General features: G+C 45.9%; 3 protein-coding genes across 3 annotated transcripts; all 3 read left to right on the top strand.

The window, feature by feature from the left end:
- Positions 1–292: 292 nt before the first annotated feature.
- AOL_s00004g651 (uncharacterized protein) lies at positions 293–2,689 on the top strand (the record flags this gene model as incomplete). Its single annotated transcript, XM_011119300.1, has 5 exons — positions 293–1,381; positions 1,443–1,550; positions 1,638–1,931; positions 2,008–2,400; positions 2,459–2,689. The coding sequence occupies 5 exons, from the start codon at positions 293–295 to the stop codon at positions 2,687–2,689; spliced, it is 2,115 nt and encodes a 704-aa protein (XP_011117602.1).
- Positions 2,690–7,311: 4,622 nt separating this feature from the next.
- AOL_s00004g650 (uncharacterized protein) lies at positions 7,312–8,607 on the top strand (the record flags this gene model as incomplete). The annotated part of the gene is made up of 2 exons (XM_011119299.1): positions 7,312–8,475; positions 8,539–8,607. 2 exons carry the CDS (start codon positions 7,312–7,314, stop codon positions 8,605–8,607), a joined length of 1,233 nt encoding a protein of 410 aa, XP_011117601.1.
- A 1,349-nt stretch (positions 8,608–9,956) lies between these two features.
- AOL_s00004g649 (uncharacterized protein) lies at positions 9,957–12,627 on the top strand (the record flags this gene model as incomplete). Its single annotated transcript, XM_011119298.1, has 7 exons — positions 9,957–10,005; positions 10,059–10,314; positions 10,389–11,117; positions 11,178–11,844; positions 11,941–12,097; positions 12,208–12,402; positions 12,464–12,627. The coding sequence occupies 7 exons, from the start codon at positions 9,957–9,959 to the stop codon at positions 12,625–12,627; spliced, it is 2,217 nt and encodes a 738-aa protein (XP_011117600.1).
- Between the last annotated feature and the right edge of the window lie 917 nt (positions 12,628–13,544).

The following is a 13,544-nucleotide window of genomic DNA, read 5'->3' as shown; positions in this document are numbered from 1 at the left end:
TACAACTTCTCAAACGTCTTTGGCCTCTTCACCTTCATCCCATCTTACTTTCTCATAAATCACCACCATAGTCACCTTCTCAAAAGGTGGCCGGAGCAGCAGCCTCCACGGGCAATAGCTATTTACTATTATCAAGTCATTTTCGACAAAGCATATCTCCTTCTGACTTCTTTTCAGTGGTATAAATATTCAGGACTCGAAAGGAAGCAACTGTATATCACAAGAAAAACAAAAATAAAGAACATACACCTCCTTCGCAAAACATCACCTCCATATACGGCAGACGACCAATATGCCGCTCCTCGAATCTTCCCCAGAGGGTAAATCTTGGCCACCCCCTTTAACAACCTTGGGTCCAGAACAGGTTCCTCGAAGAATAGCCAACGCACCACAGTCACAACAGGCCTATTACTTTACTCCTACAGCCCAACCTGTCACGAACCTCGGTATGACTACGTCTCATCCTACGTCTGTCACCATCGTACCACCCACTAGGAGTAGTAGCCACGAACATCGTCCGATAACCGATTCTCTCTCATATAAGTCCCCGGTTATTTTAGATCCATCCCTTCCTCTGAGCACCCCACACACAGATTTTAATTTTGCCAATAACCAACAACCCAGTTTCTTAAAACAATCTACCATACTTCAAGTTCCCAGTGCCCGGAGTCCAGCCTGGCCAATGATGCTACAGGAAATCCCTATTTCACCCAATATCAGCCACATGGTCGAAGGCGGTGGCCTCCAGACGCAACTTATTGGTGGGTTTGGGCCATATGCTGGGCCGATGGCATTCAGCACCGCCCAGACTTCAAATAGGTTTCCTGCTACTATTTCGGATAGCGAAATCCAACATTTGCAGAATCCACAGTCCATGCAATCAGCGGCAACCCCTCATTACTTTACAGCTGTTAGCCCGTTGGTCTCTGATTACCCTGGACCTTTTCAGCCCAGCTCTGTTTCCATCCCGAGCCCAGCCGCTGCTGATTACCCAGCAGTCTTCTTACTACAACCTCCGTTCAAAAATAACGCCTCCCGCCAAGAATCCACCGGGTTTAAGTCCCGTCGAAATACCGCGGAGGGCGATGATGAGAATCCCCAAACCACTCAAAACCTTGCTTCTCTGATAACCGACAACCCGACCCCGGATTATGGCTATGTGCAAGCACAAGCACATGTTTGGAAGAGTATTGCAGAGGACGGGCTCTCTAACCTCAACAAAATGACTCAAACATGGCTGAGATCAAACATCACATGTTTTGATGATGTCTTGCAACATATTCCTCTTGAAGAATTAGGGAAACAGGCGCTGATCATTCGTGAACCAGATTTACTTCCCCAGCCCAAAGGCTGTTCCTGGAATCTAGTCAAAATTGAAAATGTAAGCTCAGACAAGATTATCAACATGTAGGGGGCATGCAGGGTCTAACAAGCTTCGAAAGATACCATATAACCTCGACGATGACATGCTGTTCGAGTTCCTGGGAAAGTCACATGGTTTGGTACCGGAGGAGCATGGAGGTGTACATATTATCATGGACAGGACTACGGTACGTACTCATCTGACCTAGGAGCCCCACCCAGAGCAATCTATATAAATTTAAGGGTACTCTAATCTAGTTTTTGGCCACGCATAGGGGAAAACTATGGATTGTTTTTTGGAGTTCCCGTCTGTCGGGGTAGCTGAACGTTTTATACAGCGTCGTTGCAACAACAACCGCAGGTGTATCCTCGGCGGTCGCCACATATCCCTAGAGCTTGTTAGGCAGGGCGAACTCATGCGATGGCTATTCCCCAAGGTCAGAGGAGCCACATGGGGAGAAGATGGCGACCTTGTTGTTGGCGAATGGAAATCCTTTCATGCACCTGTTGAAATAGTCAGTAGAGAAGAATTAGTGATGATCCTTGGCCATGCGCGCACGCCTCACCGAGTGAGTATATTCGAATGCCCTACCATATTGCGGGGTGTGGAACTATGAACCTAATATCATGTTGCTTTATAAACAGTCGCCATTCAGCAGGAAATGTCTTCAACGTCCATACGAGTCTTTGATGAGCGTAGTTACGAAGTTTCCTTGGAAGGAGACCGACGATTATACTTTGAAGCAGCGGGATTTGATATTCCAGGCCGCCTTTGAAGCAGGCGAGCTGCTAAAACGCCAAATCCTTCGGGGCAAAGCAGGCCCGAATATTGACCTGAGGCTTTTGCGACGTCTTTGCCGCACAATTTCATTTTGTCCCGGATTCACCTATAGACAAAAATTAACATTCTTGGACGCAATGGGGATTACTACGACCGAATGCTTCACGATCCTCGGCGACTTGGGGATCTCTCACCCTCTTGCGACCCAGTTTCAAGCGCTAACGGTCAGGCCTGGTGCGGATTATGTGGCGGTCGAGGTTTGTCCATGTGTCTCGGCTTGTGGCGTTTTGTATAGCGTGGGCTAACGTTTGATAGGCTATTGCGAATTTGGTAGCGGATGGGGTGTCGCGGGGAAACGGCATCCGTAACGAGACAGATTTGGGTATCCGCCTTGGTCCTGGTGGCACCCGGGGATCGAATGAAGATGGGAATTGTGAGCTGACGATGAGGGCAGCAGCGAGCATCGAGTTAGAAACTGTCATCACTGCTATAAAGACGACGTTTGCGCCAGGGCGGGACACGCTAGATTTTCAAGGCCGAATTTGAGGATCTCGTTGGTATGCTTACTGACATTGCTCTGCTTTTGCTTGTTTCCCCAACACTGTTCACTGTTGATTTCTTATCTGATGCTCCTGCTCCACATTGCGACCACATGGGATGACGGGCATCGGTTCGCTTATTATTATTTCTTATACCTCTCCATCACTGTCGATGGACATAGTATGAAAGCGGCATACACCGAATCCATTGCTTCTTCAGGCCTTCATACTCAAAAGTAGCGGCGGTTGCATATGTATATTGCCCACAATGGGGGTTTCATCCATAAGATGCAATAACAATAACAAATTCTCGGATATCTCTAAACGAATCTCTGGTAATCAGGTCTTCTAGCTTGCTGGGTTACATGCATACCATGTTCCTTAGTGTATACAGCAGGACAGCAAGCACTCGGGCACTTATCACAACAAAGGATATAATTCAAATATTTAATGTATAGAAGAGGAGGAGAAGGGGGGGGGAAAAAAGGGCGCTAGTTGCCCAGACGGATCGAAGAAGCGAAGTTGGATGGGAAGGAAAAAGAAAAGAAAAGGGAAGAAGAAGAACAAGAAGAGAGTTTACAATGTCTTAGTTTGCTTTTTGGGGCTGTTTCAAGTGAGACATTCTCTGAGACACTGGACCGCAAAAAAGGCTTAGCTGGTCTCATTGCTCAGGCCACTATGCCGGGTCCATTCCATAAACTTTAGAGACTAGAGTTCATTCGGAATACGACGAAGCGCTGAGGAGTTTTCGGATATGGTTATACGAAGATTTGACCGTAGTCTCCAGCATACATACATACATACATCTATACATACATCTATACACAGTGCAGACAAATACATATGTGTATGTACGTATGTATGTATGTATATTACATAGTAGGTACATACGGACTCTTTTAGCTATTTACTGACAAACTTGCACGTCGTACGGTCCCCATATAAAGATGTTGGGGTGGAAAGGTGTTTTAGTAGGTTAGTTAATTAGGCGAGGATGTCTGCCTAGGCACATACCACATAGTACTCGCACTGTTACATAGTTAGGTACATATATACAGTATGCAAGTCTTGTACATCTTTATTTCCAGCGTACTAACAAAAAGGGTGGATACGATGGTGGAGAAACCGGAAGATTTTGGAGGTTGGAGCGTGGTGGGCGGTGGTGGTGTGGGTGGGTCGGGATTGAGCTGAGCGGGCTGGCTTCCACGTTTTTTATTTTGAATCGACTGGATTCTTTCTTTCTTTCTTTTTTTCTCTTTTTTGAGAAATTGCGTTCCCCCGGAATTAGCGCGCACGTGGTAGCTCCACTGGAACGGGGGGGGTAGGTGATAATGGCAGGTTTGGCCGAAGACGGGACCGGCTGACCGCGCGCACTTTTAATTTATTTTAATTTATTTTAATTATTTCGATTAGAGTACGACAGAGCCGATGAGCATGCTTGTAGGTATCAATCGCCAATAAATACATGTATATATATATATATATGTGTGTGCGTGTGTATGTATGGCTATGTATATTTGTATGTAATGATGGTGATGGTGATGGTGATGGTGATGATCGATAGTGGTGGTGATGACAGTGGTGGTGGTGGTGGTGGTGGTTAACATGGATGTGGCGACCCAGCCGGGTGGTGGCAGCGGAGAAGGCTTTTCGTGTGAGCAGCCAGAAACAAGTTGTCGGGACTGCTGATCGCTGCTGAAAAGGGGTTCACCAGATCTGGCTGGCCAGCCGGGCTCTGCGGCCTCAGCGGCGCTCAGGGGTTGTACATAGTATGTTCATATTATATTGCACTCGATATCAACCAGAGTTTGGTTCAGCCCCTCAGCCAATCACATCGCCAGCGTAGCGAGGACACACACGGGATTCCCCATCAAGAAATCGCTCGATAAGCTAAGGTTGCCAATGCAAAATTGAATGGGGACAGTCGTCGGTCGAGATCGAGGGGAGGAATTAAAAAAGATTTAATTGCATTGCATTGGGGCGGCTGATTCCAAAGTCCCAAATGCGCGATTCCCGATAGCGAGTATGGCATCTGCAGAGCTTCGTCTGGACTTTCTTCATTTCTTCTTTTGCTTTTGAGAATCCTTTTTATTTTCCATTTTATTTTTCTGATTTTTATTTTATTTTATTTTTTATTTTTTTAAAATGATTTTTTAAATGATTTTTTTATATTTTTTATATTTTTAAATTTGGTTTAACAAAATCCTCCGCCAGAAACTGAAAAAACACTGATGGATCCGTATGGATCGTATGAATGTAATGTACATCTTCAAATTAATTTCATCTCGTAGCCTCATTGCATAGAAACAATAGCCGATTTCCGTCCTGATATGGATGAGAGTTCGGAGTAATCCAGGTCCGCCTGACTCCCCTGTTCCGAACATTAACATTCCCCTGTGCTCTGCTCTGCTCTGACCCTAAACGGCGGTATCAACTTATGTACATGTACATGTACATAGGACACACATACATACTTACATACGCATATGTACAATGGAGGTTGTGAGGTTCTTCTTCATCTTCCTCCCATTCATCTTTTCTTTTTCTTTTTTTCCATCTTTTTCCTTTCCCTTTTCTCTTTTGTCATTTGGGGCCGGCCAGAACCCTCCAGGAACGATATTATACTAGCTGACCGACTTATACATAATAGTACAGATAACCAAACCCACACAACCCGAACTAAAGTCCATCTGTACTTACATCTATCCGGTCATCTTGGGAAGTTTCTAATCTCAATTTACCAGATCTTCCGTCGCCCTTCTGCCATGTGCCTACCTAAGTCTGTATGTATGTATGTGTGCGTGTGTGCGTGTGTGCGTGTGCGTGTGTGTGTGTGCGTGATTTCGGAGCTGAAATAGATAATAATAATAATAATACCTGTTCAGACTTCTACTCCGACCGACCGACCGACACCACCCTCTCTTCACGTCCTGGTATGTACTATGTATGTAGGTACTCTGGACCGCCGCCTTTTTCCATTGCCTCACCAAATCCCACATCTTTCAGATCCCTCCTGGGGCTAACTGGTTAAAGCATCCGTCCCTCACTTTTGGATCCTGAGCACGGAGGAAAGAAAGCCATCAGAACGTGGATAAATAAGCGTCGGCACTAGCGTTCGTTTCTCTAAACCTCTTCTCGCTTAGCCGTCTGCAGAACCGCATCTAAATCAAAACGCCGAAGAGAAATTTACCAGCGGAAAAAGAAACCATTGTCCAAAATCAGAAGAAGAAAAAGCAAGGCCGCTGAAAAATGGGAAGACCAAACTCCATATCAGCTTGGTTGTTGCACTAATGCACCTTGGATATGCGTGTGCATGGATGGGTATCATTTGATTTCCTAATGGTGCACCAGTCGTCTGGTCCTCTCTTTTTGCCCCACCAGCCTTTCCCTTGGTGAGGTTCGTGAGGTCGGGTCCAGTCCAGTCCAGTCCTTCTTTCCCCCCTTCCCTTCCCTTCCCTTCCCTTCCCTTTTTTCTCTCTCTCAAATGGTCTGCCCCTCTCGACAAAGCACTGCATGAGCAACTGACATGGATTGTATTGGCTTCCCGACAGAACCCAAATCTCGGGAAACATGTCCTTGTCCGTGTACCTGTACATTGCTCGTGCTGTCTGCCCCTAGACTGGCTTGGGGCAGAGGCTAGGGGAGCGAGGAAATAAGAAAGAAACGAGATACCATGCATTGCATGCACCGCACAACTATGTTTCTGCTAATACCCTCCTCCCTTTGGTTTTATATTACTTCCTCTACGCTAACAGTCTTTTCCTGATAGTCGATTTTGTGGTCGTATCCACTCCGGCGGGAGTATATATACCTTCGCCTGACTCCCACGCCGCCCAAAAAAGTGATGATCATCGTCCTGTCCTGACGAACTTCCTCTTATTCTTATTCTTATCCTCCTCCTCCTCCTCATCCTCATCCTCCTCCATATCCATATCCATATCCATATCCATATCCATATCCATATCCATATACCAATTTCCACACATATCTATCTTGACTTCTTAGGTCGATTCTATTACGCAGACAGGGTAACCAACTACTACCATATATATCCATCATCATCATTGCCAATTCCAAAGTTGGTCTCCATATCAGCGACCTATCGCTTCGGTCATCTCAGTATTTTTTGTTGCTACTGCTTCTGATTCCCTTTATCTATATACCTCCTCCCTGTCTCTCTCTCTCTCTCTCTCTCTCTCTCTTTTCCCCCCTCTCTCCCTCTCTTTACCTGCTCATCTGACATCTACAAATCATCTACCGTATACCCAAAAACAACAAGAGTTTCTTAATCGAATCGATTTTTATTCTTATTTTATTACCATTACCATTATTCTTGTTGCTTAATTGAAAGAGAAAAAAAAAAAGAGAGGCTCAGTAACAACAATCAATAAGCCATTGGGACTTCAATTCCCAATAATCACCTTCAAAACGGCGACCATCACCTATTCTACTTTGACTCGACAGACGCCTATCCTCCCACATCTCATACCGGCGTCCCCAGCGTCTTATTATCCAAGCCCTGCTCCAAGCAATTGCTCGGACAAGGTAGCAACATCACCCAACTTTCCACAGGGCCATTCGACACCCTATTGGGCTACTCCTGCATCAAACCACCCTCCAACCCCCGACATGACGTCGACACTTCCATTAACAACATCCTCCTATACTTCGCCCCCTCTCGTAAATGCCATGTCTACAATCCACCCCTTGCCATCGCCGCCTGCGAACGATGCAGAATTACCTAAACCGCATGGCGATGCTGCCAGTTCAATCCTAGCATCTCGGAGGCAGAATGTATCCTTACCAGCCTTCACCTTTCCCTCACCAACTCAGCGCACCTTTGGTTATGGGTTGCAGAGCCCCGCCCCTAGCTTATTGACACCGCCTTCAGGTAACGATCACATTGGCTCCGTAGACGGGAACAATACAGTAAACCACAGTTTCTGGGCAAATACTGCACCATCCCATGCAACCGCTTCTACAAATTTCCCATACGGTTCAGGATCGTCATCACAATCTACATATACAACAGCGCCCTCAACTGCCTATGCCAATCGAGGGATTGTTTCGCCTATAAGCTCAAGCAACCGGGCCCAACCTTTAAGTCCTCACCACCAAGATACAGTTCCATCTTCGGCGGGTCAGCACCCTGGATTCGATAGCCACTCTTATAACCCTACCCTTGCCGTTCCAAATCCCCAAAGTCATTCATATTCGCCAGGCTATCCTTATCCTACGCAGGCTCCTTTAACACCCGTGCCTCAAAATGCAATCGCTTCACCACACGATGCCTACTCCTCCCCTCCCTCTTCGCTCCCACCACCTACTCCGTCATCAGGGTATTATGCACAGCATAGCCCGACATATCCATATCATGGCCATCCAATTCCAGTTGGGCCTACCTCACCACCTGTAAACCGCCCAACTGCATCTACACCCTTATCTCATCTTCACCCTCTTCATGCATCAAGCCCTCTAGCGCATAACAGCTACCAACCTGCCCACCCTCGGTATCTTACTGCAGGAATGACAAATATGTATGCCCAACACGGAGCATCCATCATTGGGGGTCTAACCCCACATCTCGCCGGGTCGGCTCTTCAGCATTCACATATGCATCCATCGCAACATGCTCCAGTACCTCATCAAGAACGCCCATTTCGATGTGACCAATGCCCTCAAAGCTTTAATCGCAATCATGATTTGAAGAGACATAAGCGAATCCATCTCGCCGTCAAGCCTTTCCCATGCCCAAATTGCGATAAAAGCTTCAGCCGAAAAGATGCACTGAAGGTAAGGAATCTCTCCTAAATATTTATTTATTTATTTGAATGCTAATCGAGTCTGTCTTTATAGCGTCATGTTCTCGTGAAGGGGTGCGGTAACGCAAGCGCTAGCTCTAAACCGGCCAGTACTGGATCTTGATTTTGCCATCGGTTAAATCTAGGCTGTTTTATATGTCTTCTGCTTGTTTGGGATGCGCGTATTGCGAACCCGAGTTATTGGTAGTTTGCTTTCCCCGCTCGATGGAGTTTTAATACCCCTGTGTTAGGATATGCTTGTCGATGGCGTATAGTGGCTTCTTTGGGCATTCGCTTGGCATCTTTCCTCATACTTACCACGTACATACCTACCTTTTTAACCCCCTGTATATTTTACTTTTGGCACACGGATGGAGTTTCAGGCGTTTGATGGTTGATCTTCGGGAAAGGAAAATCTAATGTCCTATGACTAGTAAATAATAATGGCATATGTATCTATAGCAATAGCTGCAAAAGTGAAATAGGCTTCAAATGAAACGAGCAAAATTTTCCACTTCTCAATACCACATACTACATAGCTAATCCTGTCAGAATGCCGGATGTGAACTAGTTGTCTTCAATGGCTATGTAAGTATTTAATATATACCCGACTGCTTTAGCAGAAGGGACTGAGAGAGAACGCATGTAGATGCACACAAGGATGGGATTTTTGGTGGTGGGATTTCTCGGTGGGTTGGCTGGGCCGCTGGGCGTGCTGCTGCCCTAGAGATTTTTGCCAAGATTCCCAAATAGGCATTTCATTATTTCCTATTTGAGCCTTTTCTTTCAGAAACAAACCTACTCTTTTGAGATTTTCACAAACCTACTCTTTTAATCACGTATCTCTCTATCAATCACGTATCTCTCTATCAATCATGTATCTCTCTGTCAATCACGTATCTTTTCTGCTAAAGCAGCTTGCTCCGGGTGTGGACGGGCGAGTAGCGTAGCTACGGGGGCGGGAGCAAGGGAGGGTAAATGTGTGTCGCAAGACACCATATCTAGTATAAATTTGTTATTTACTGTTTACTGTTTAGTGTTAATTTTGCTTGGGCATCGTGTTGTGTTGGATTTCATGATGTTACACACACCATTTACATCACAGTTTGATAGGCTTACCGAAACACAACATATACAACACAATCTATCTAAGCAAGGCGTCTTAGTTTTTTTCAATGGTCATTAGACCCCTTGGTGATATCATGTTAAATAAATAAATACCTAGCGAGCCACTGTTTTTTGGGCAAGAGTTTCCTCTAAGCCTAGATCTATAAATTAGATATACCTACTTAGGCTAACCGAAACATCACCTTACCCTCTTATCAAATATTCAACTACTTAGTCATATCACAATCACACCCTAATCCACTCACCCTTCGATTTTTACCTGGCGGAAGAGGGGACAGACTCGGCTCCTTCGGGTAAAAGGACCAATCCACCCTCCAACCCTAGATATCCATCCAATAGCACAAAATGGAGAATAATAGTAAACCCCAAGATGTTGGCGAGACGCTGTTGACGGGTAAGAAAATTCCCTTAGCACGTGTGCCTAACGCTCCTTCTAACCTCGTACAGTTGGGCCCTGGAGACTGGGCAGAGCTCTAGGAGAAGGGGCATCCGGCCGGGTTTGCCTCGGGAAGCATCAGAAAACGGGACGGTTCGCCGCAATTAAGGTTATCAATAAAAACAAAGCACAGGGAACGACGACTAGCATCCAGGAAGCTGGTTGTGATATTCAGCATGCCATCGAAAGAGAGATCGTAGTCATGAACATCCCAACGCACCCTAACATGATAGAGCTGTACGAAATCTGGGATAGCCGGGACGAGGTGTAAGTTGAATGCACGTACGCAGATATTTGCCCCAAACCTCAAGCTGTATCTAAGATTAGTCGTGGTTCATTAGGTATCTTGTGCTCGAGTACGTTAGTGGCGGAGATTTATTGCAATACATGACCAAGAAACGCTTTCTACCAGAGAAGGAAGTTGCACGACTTTTCAAGCAGCTGATTACTGGCCTCTCGCACCTTCACCGGTTTTCTATATACCACCGAGACCTAAAGCACGAGAATCTCATGATGGACCAACATGGTAATGTAAAAATTGGAGACTTTGGCATGGCGGCGTTGCAGCCGGCCGGTAAGATGTTTACGAGTGCTTGCGGATCCCCCAATTATGCAGCCCCGGAAGTTGTACAAGGTTTGCCGTATAATGGCTCAGCCGCGGACATCTGGTCATCGGGGGTTATACTTTATGGAATGCTGACGCATCAGCTTCCGTTTGACGATCCGGATACATCTGCGATACTGAGCCGGATAGTTTGTGCGGAATACAAGCTACCAAGATCAATCTCATTTGAGGCAGGGGATTTGATAAAACGCATACTAGAATTGGATCCGGCAAAAAGGATTAAACTCGAAAAGATACTCGAACATCCGTTCATCACGAAGTATCAAAGCCTAGTTACAAGTGTTCCCCTAGGAACAGCCATTCGAAACCACACTATTCAGAACACCAGCATACACATAACCCTGAGCCAAGTCCAACGGGTAGATATGGATATCGTGGCCAAGCTGAAAGCGCTCTGGATGACTCAAGACGAAGCAGCGTTGGCGAAAAAAGTATTATTTCAAGAGTTAGTCAAGATTTCAAAACTGCATTCGAATTGAAGAAAACTAACCCGCAAACACGGCAGGACATCGCTAGAAAGGCTGTTTTACGACTTACTTCTCATAAGACATGTCGGAGGGCAGCCCACACAAGTTTCAAGCGACATCATTCTCAAATTGACCACTAATATTGTCCCTCCTAAGCTTGATCTCGATGATTTCTCTTTTACGAAAGTTGACCGGCGGACCCCGTTCTTATTTTGGGGAACGCCTATTCCCGTCGAGCTGGGTCCGAAACCTACAATCCAAGAACGGGCCCAGAAATTCAAAGATCCGAACTTCCCTAAGACCCTGGGTGACGAAGAAAGGCTATGTAACAAGACCTCAGGAAGCAATAATCAACCAGAAATCCATCATAGTGTGCAGTCACCTTTAGCACCCCTGATTGAAAAGACGAAGTGTGAACTAGAAGAATACCCAGCCCAACCACCACCACCACCACCACCGCCACACGCAGAAAACGATGACGGGGCCCAGTTGCACATTCAGCTTGTTGGAGAAAAAAAAAGTGCTCTTGAGAGGAGGGTCGGGCAACTAAACGTTGTAAAAGCATGTTTGGAAGTACTCTCTAGTCGAAACATCTATAAACGAAAGGTCCGAAGGAGTCAATCCCGGCGGTCTGTAATATTCACGGGTAGTCAACTTGGGGTAGGTAACGCGGCCTGGCACCGATTACCAGGGCTAGGCGAGCAGGTAGGTTACAACGCTAGAAGAATACTTCATAGTCGAGCTTTGCACTGGTGGTGATCTTATTTATGAGAGCTATATAATGTGCTGATAATATGATAGATCCGAAAAACCGATATTCCCGCGTCATCTATGGATGTACACAGGGTACTAGGGGGCCTACCGACTGTTGGACTGGAGAAACCTCAGGAAGGAAAGTTGGTTTACGAAGAAGGGATAGCTGAGGATGGGACAAAATACCCACGCCCTATGGGGAACGGTAGGAGAAAGTTTTTGATAGTAACCTTATTTTTAACATGAGACATACGTGCATCTTTTGAAGACGATTCTTTGGAGGTATATGCTAACTGATATCATGGTTTGTGCCAGGATCCCACGATGAGCGAGCTCTACTGGCATTGCTAAATCGCTCTCAAAGAAAGCAAACTGTTTTTTCCCCTGAGCCGGTCACAAAAACTCGGAGGAGGTTTAATTCCATACTTAGTATTTGGCAGTCGTATGGAGCAGGCCATGTTCGGATGGACGGCCAAAATATTGTTTGGAGAGATGCTACGGTGACAAAAGGTAAGTGATATTCGCCTAAAATAGCTGACAAAAGGTCACTAATAGAATATCCGATTAGTAGGGTCCAGGCGTCCGTTTGCTTGCATGATTCGGTTGGTAGAATTGAATGGTGGCACAGTTATCACTGTTTCTAGAGAACGCGGGCCTGCAGCAAGGCTGAGTGGAATTGTTGCCGAATTTATTGAGCTGCTATTCGCTCACAATATCCGAGGGAGGGAGGGATGAGGATGCTGACGGTGGGCCGATCCGCTAAGCAGCTGGTATGCTGGCTATCTTATGATTAAGATAAGATATTGATGAAATAGATTCCTACGATATTAGACCCCAAGAGAGGGATTGAACTGAAAATAGTAGTGTCTGTCTACTAGAGTAGCGATGCTGAATCCGGAATTCTGCGAAAGTTTTGCAAGCTGTAAAAGTGGGAGGAGGCTTGGGGCGGCCTTAGTGGCCAGCTCAATACAAGATATAGCGCACAGACATGATGTTGAATACCGTGACTCTCCACTAAATCTGTCTCCCAAGCCTTCGCCACACTTTGACATCATCGTCAGTTTGTAGATTTTACTGGGGATATTGGCCCCCATAACAATATATATATAACTCTTGAAACTCGGGGAGTTTATTACTTTCGCTCTCGGGGGCTCTGTCTTCGTAGTTCCTATGTGCTTCCAAAGAAGGGTTAGGTTAGACGGCACTTGATGGATGCTCAAATTGATGTCGCCGGGATTCAGGGTTTCTAGGACCGTCGAGATCGATTTCACTAGTGCATCGCTCGAGTAGCATTGCTTGTGCGGAAGTTTAACAAGCAGGCAACGAATCCAGTTTGGTGTCAGACACATCTGGGACATTATGGATATCCGATTCTTTGTTAAGAATATAAAGATTTGTTAGATTGAGCAACCCGAACTACAAGAGGATACGCACCTACATGATTTTTTTTATAGCACTGCAGAGCACCAATCAAGCACGCAAATTCGCGCAGACATAGACGCACCCAACAGGTTGACTTTGCCCCAGTTTGAGTCACCCACCTATGACATATTGGACAGAGACTGACCGCTGTGAGAATAACCTCTTTCAGGAAGCCCGCGTTAACGGGGTCACCGACGAAAAATTAAGACAAATCCTCATCAAGTACCCAC

Source organism: Orbilia oligospora (assembly GCF_000225545.1).
Source record: "Orbilia oligospora ATCC 24927 unplaced genomic scaffold scaffold00004, whole genome shotgun sequence".
In the NCBI taxonomy this organism is placed as follows: domain Eukaryota; kingdom Fungi; phylum Ascomycota; class Orbiliomycetes; order Orbiliales; family Orbiliaceae; genus Orbilia; species Orbilia oligospora.
The sequence above is the reverse complement of the archived record's forward strand: the minus strand, read 5'-3'. Positions and strand labels throughout refer to the sequence as shown.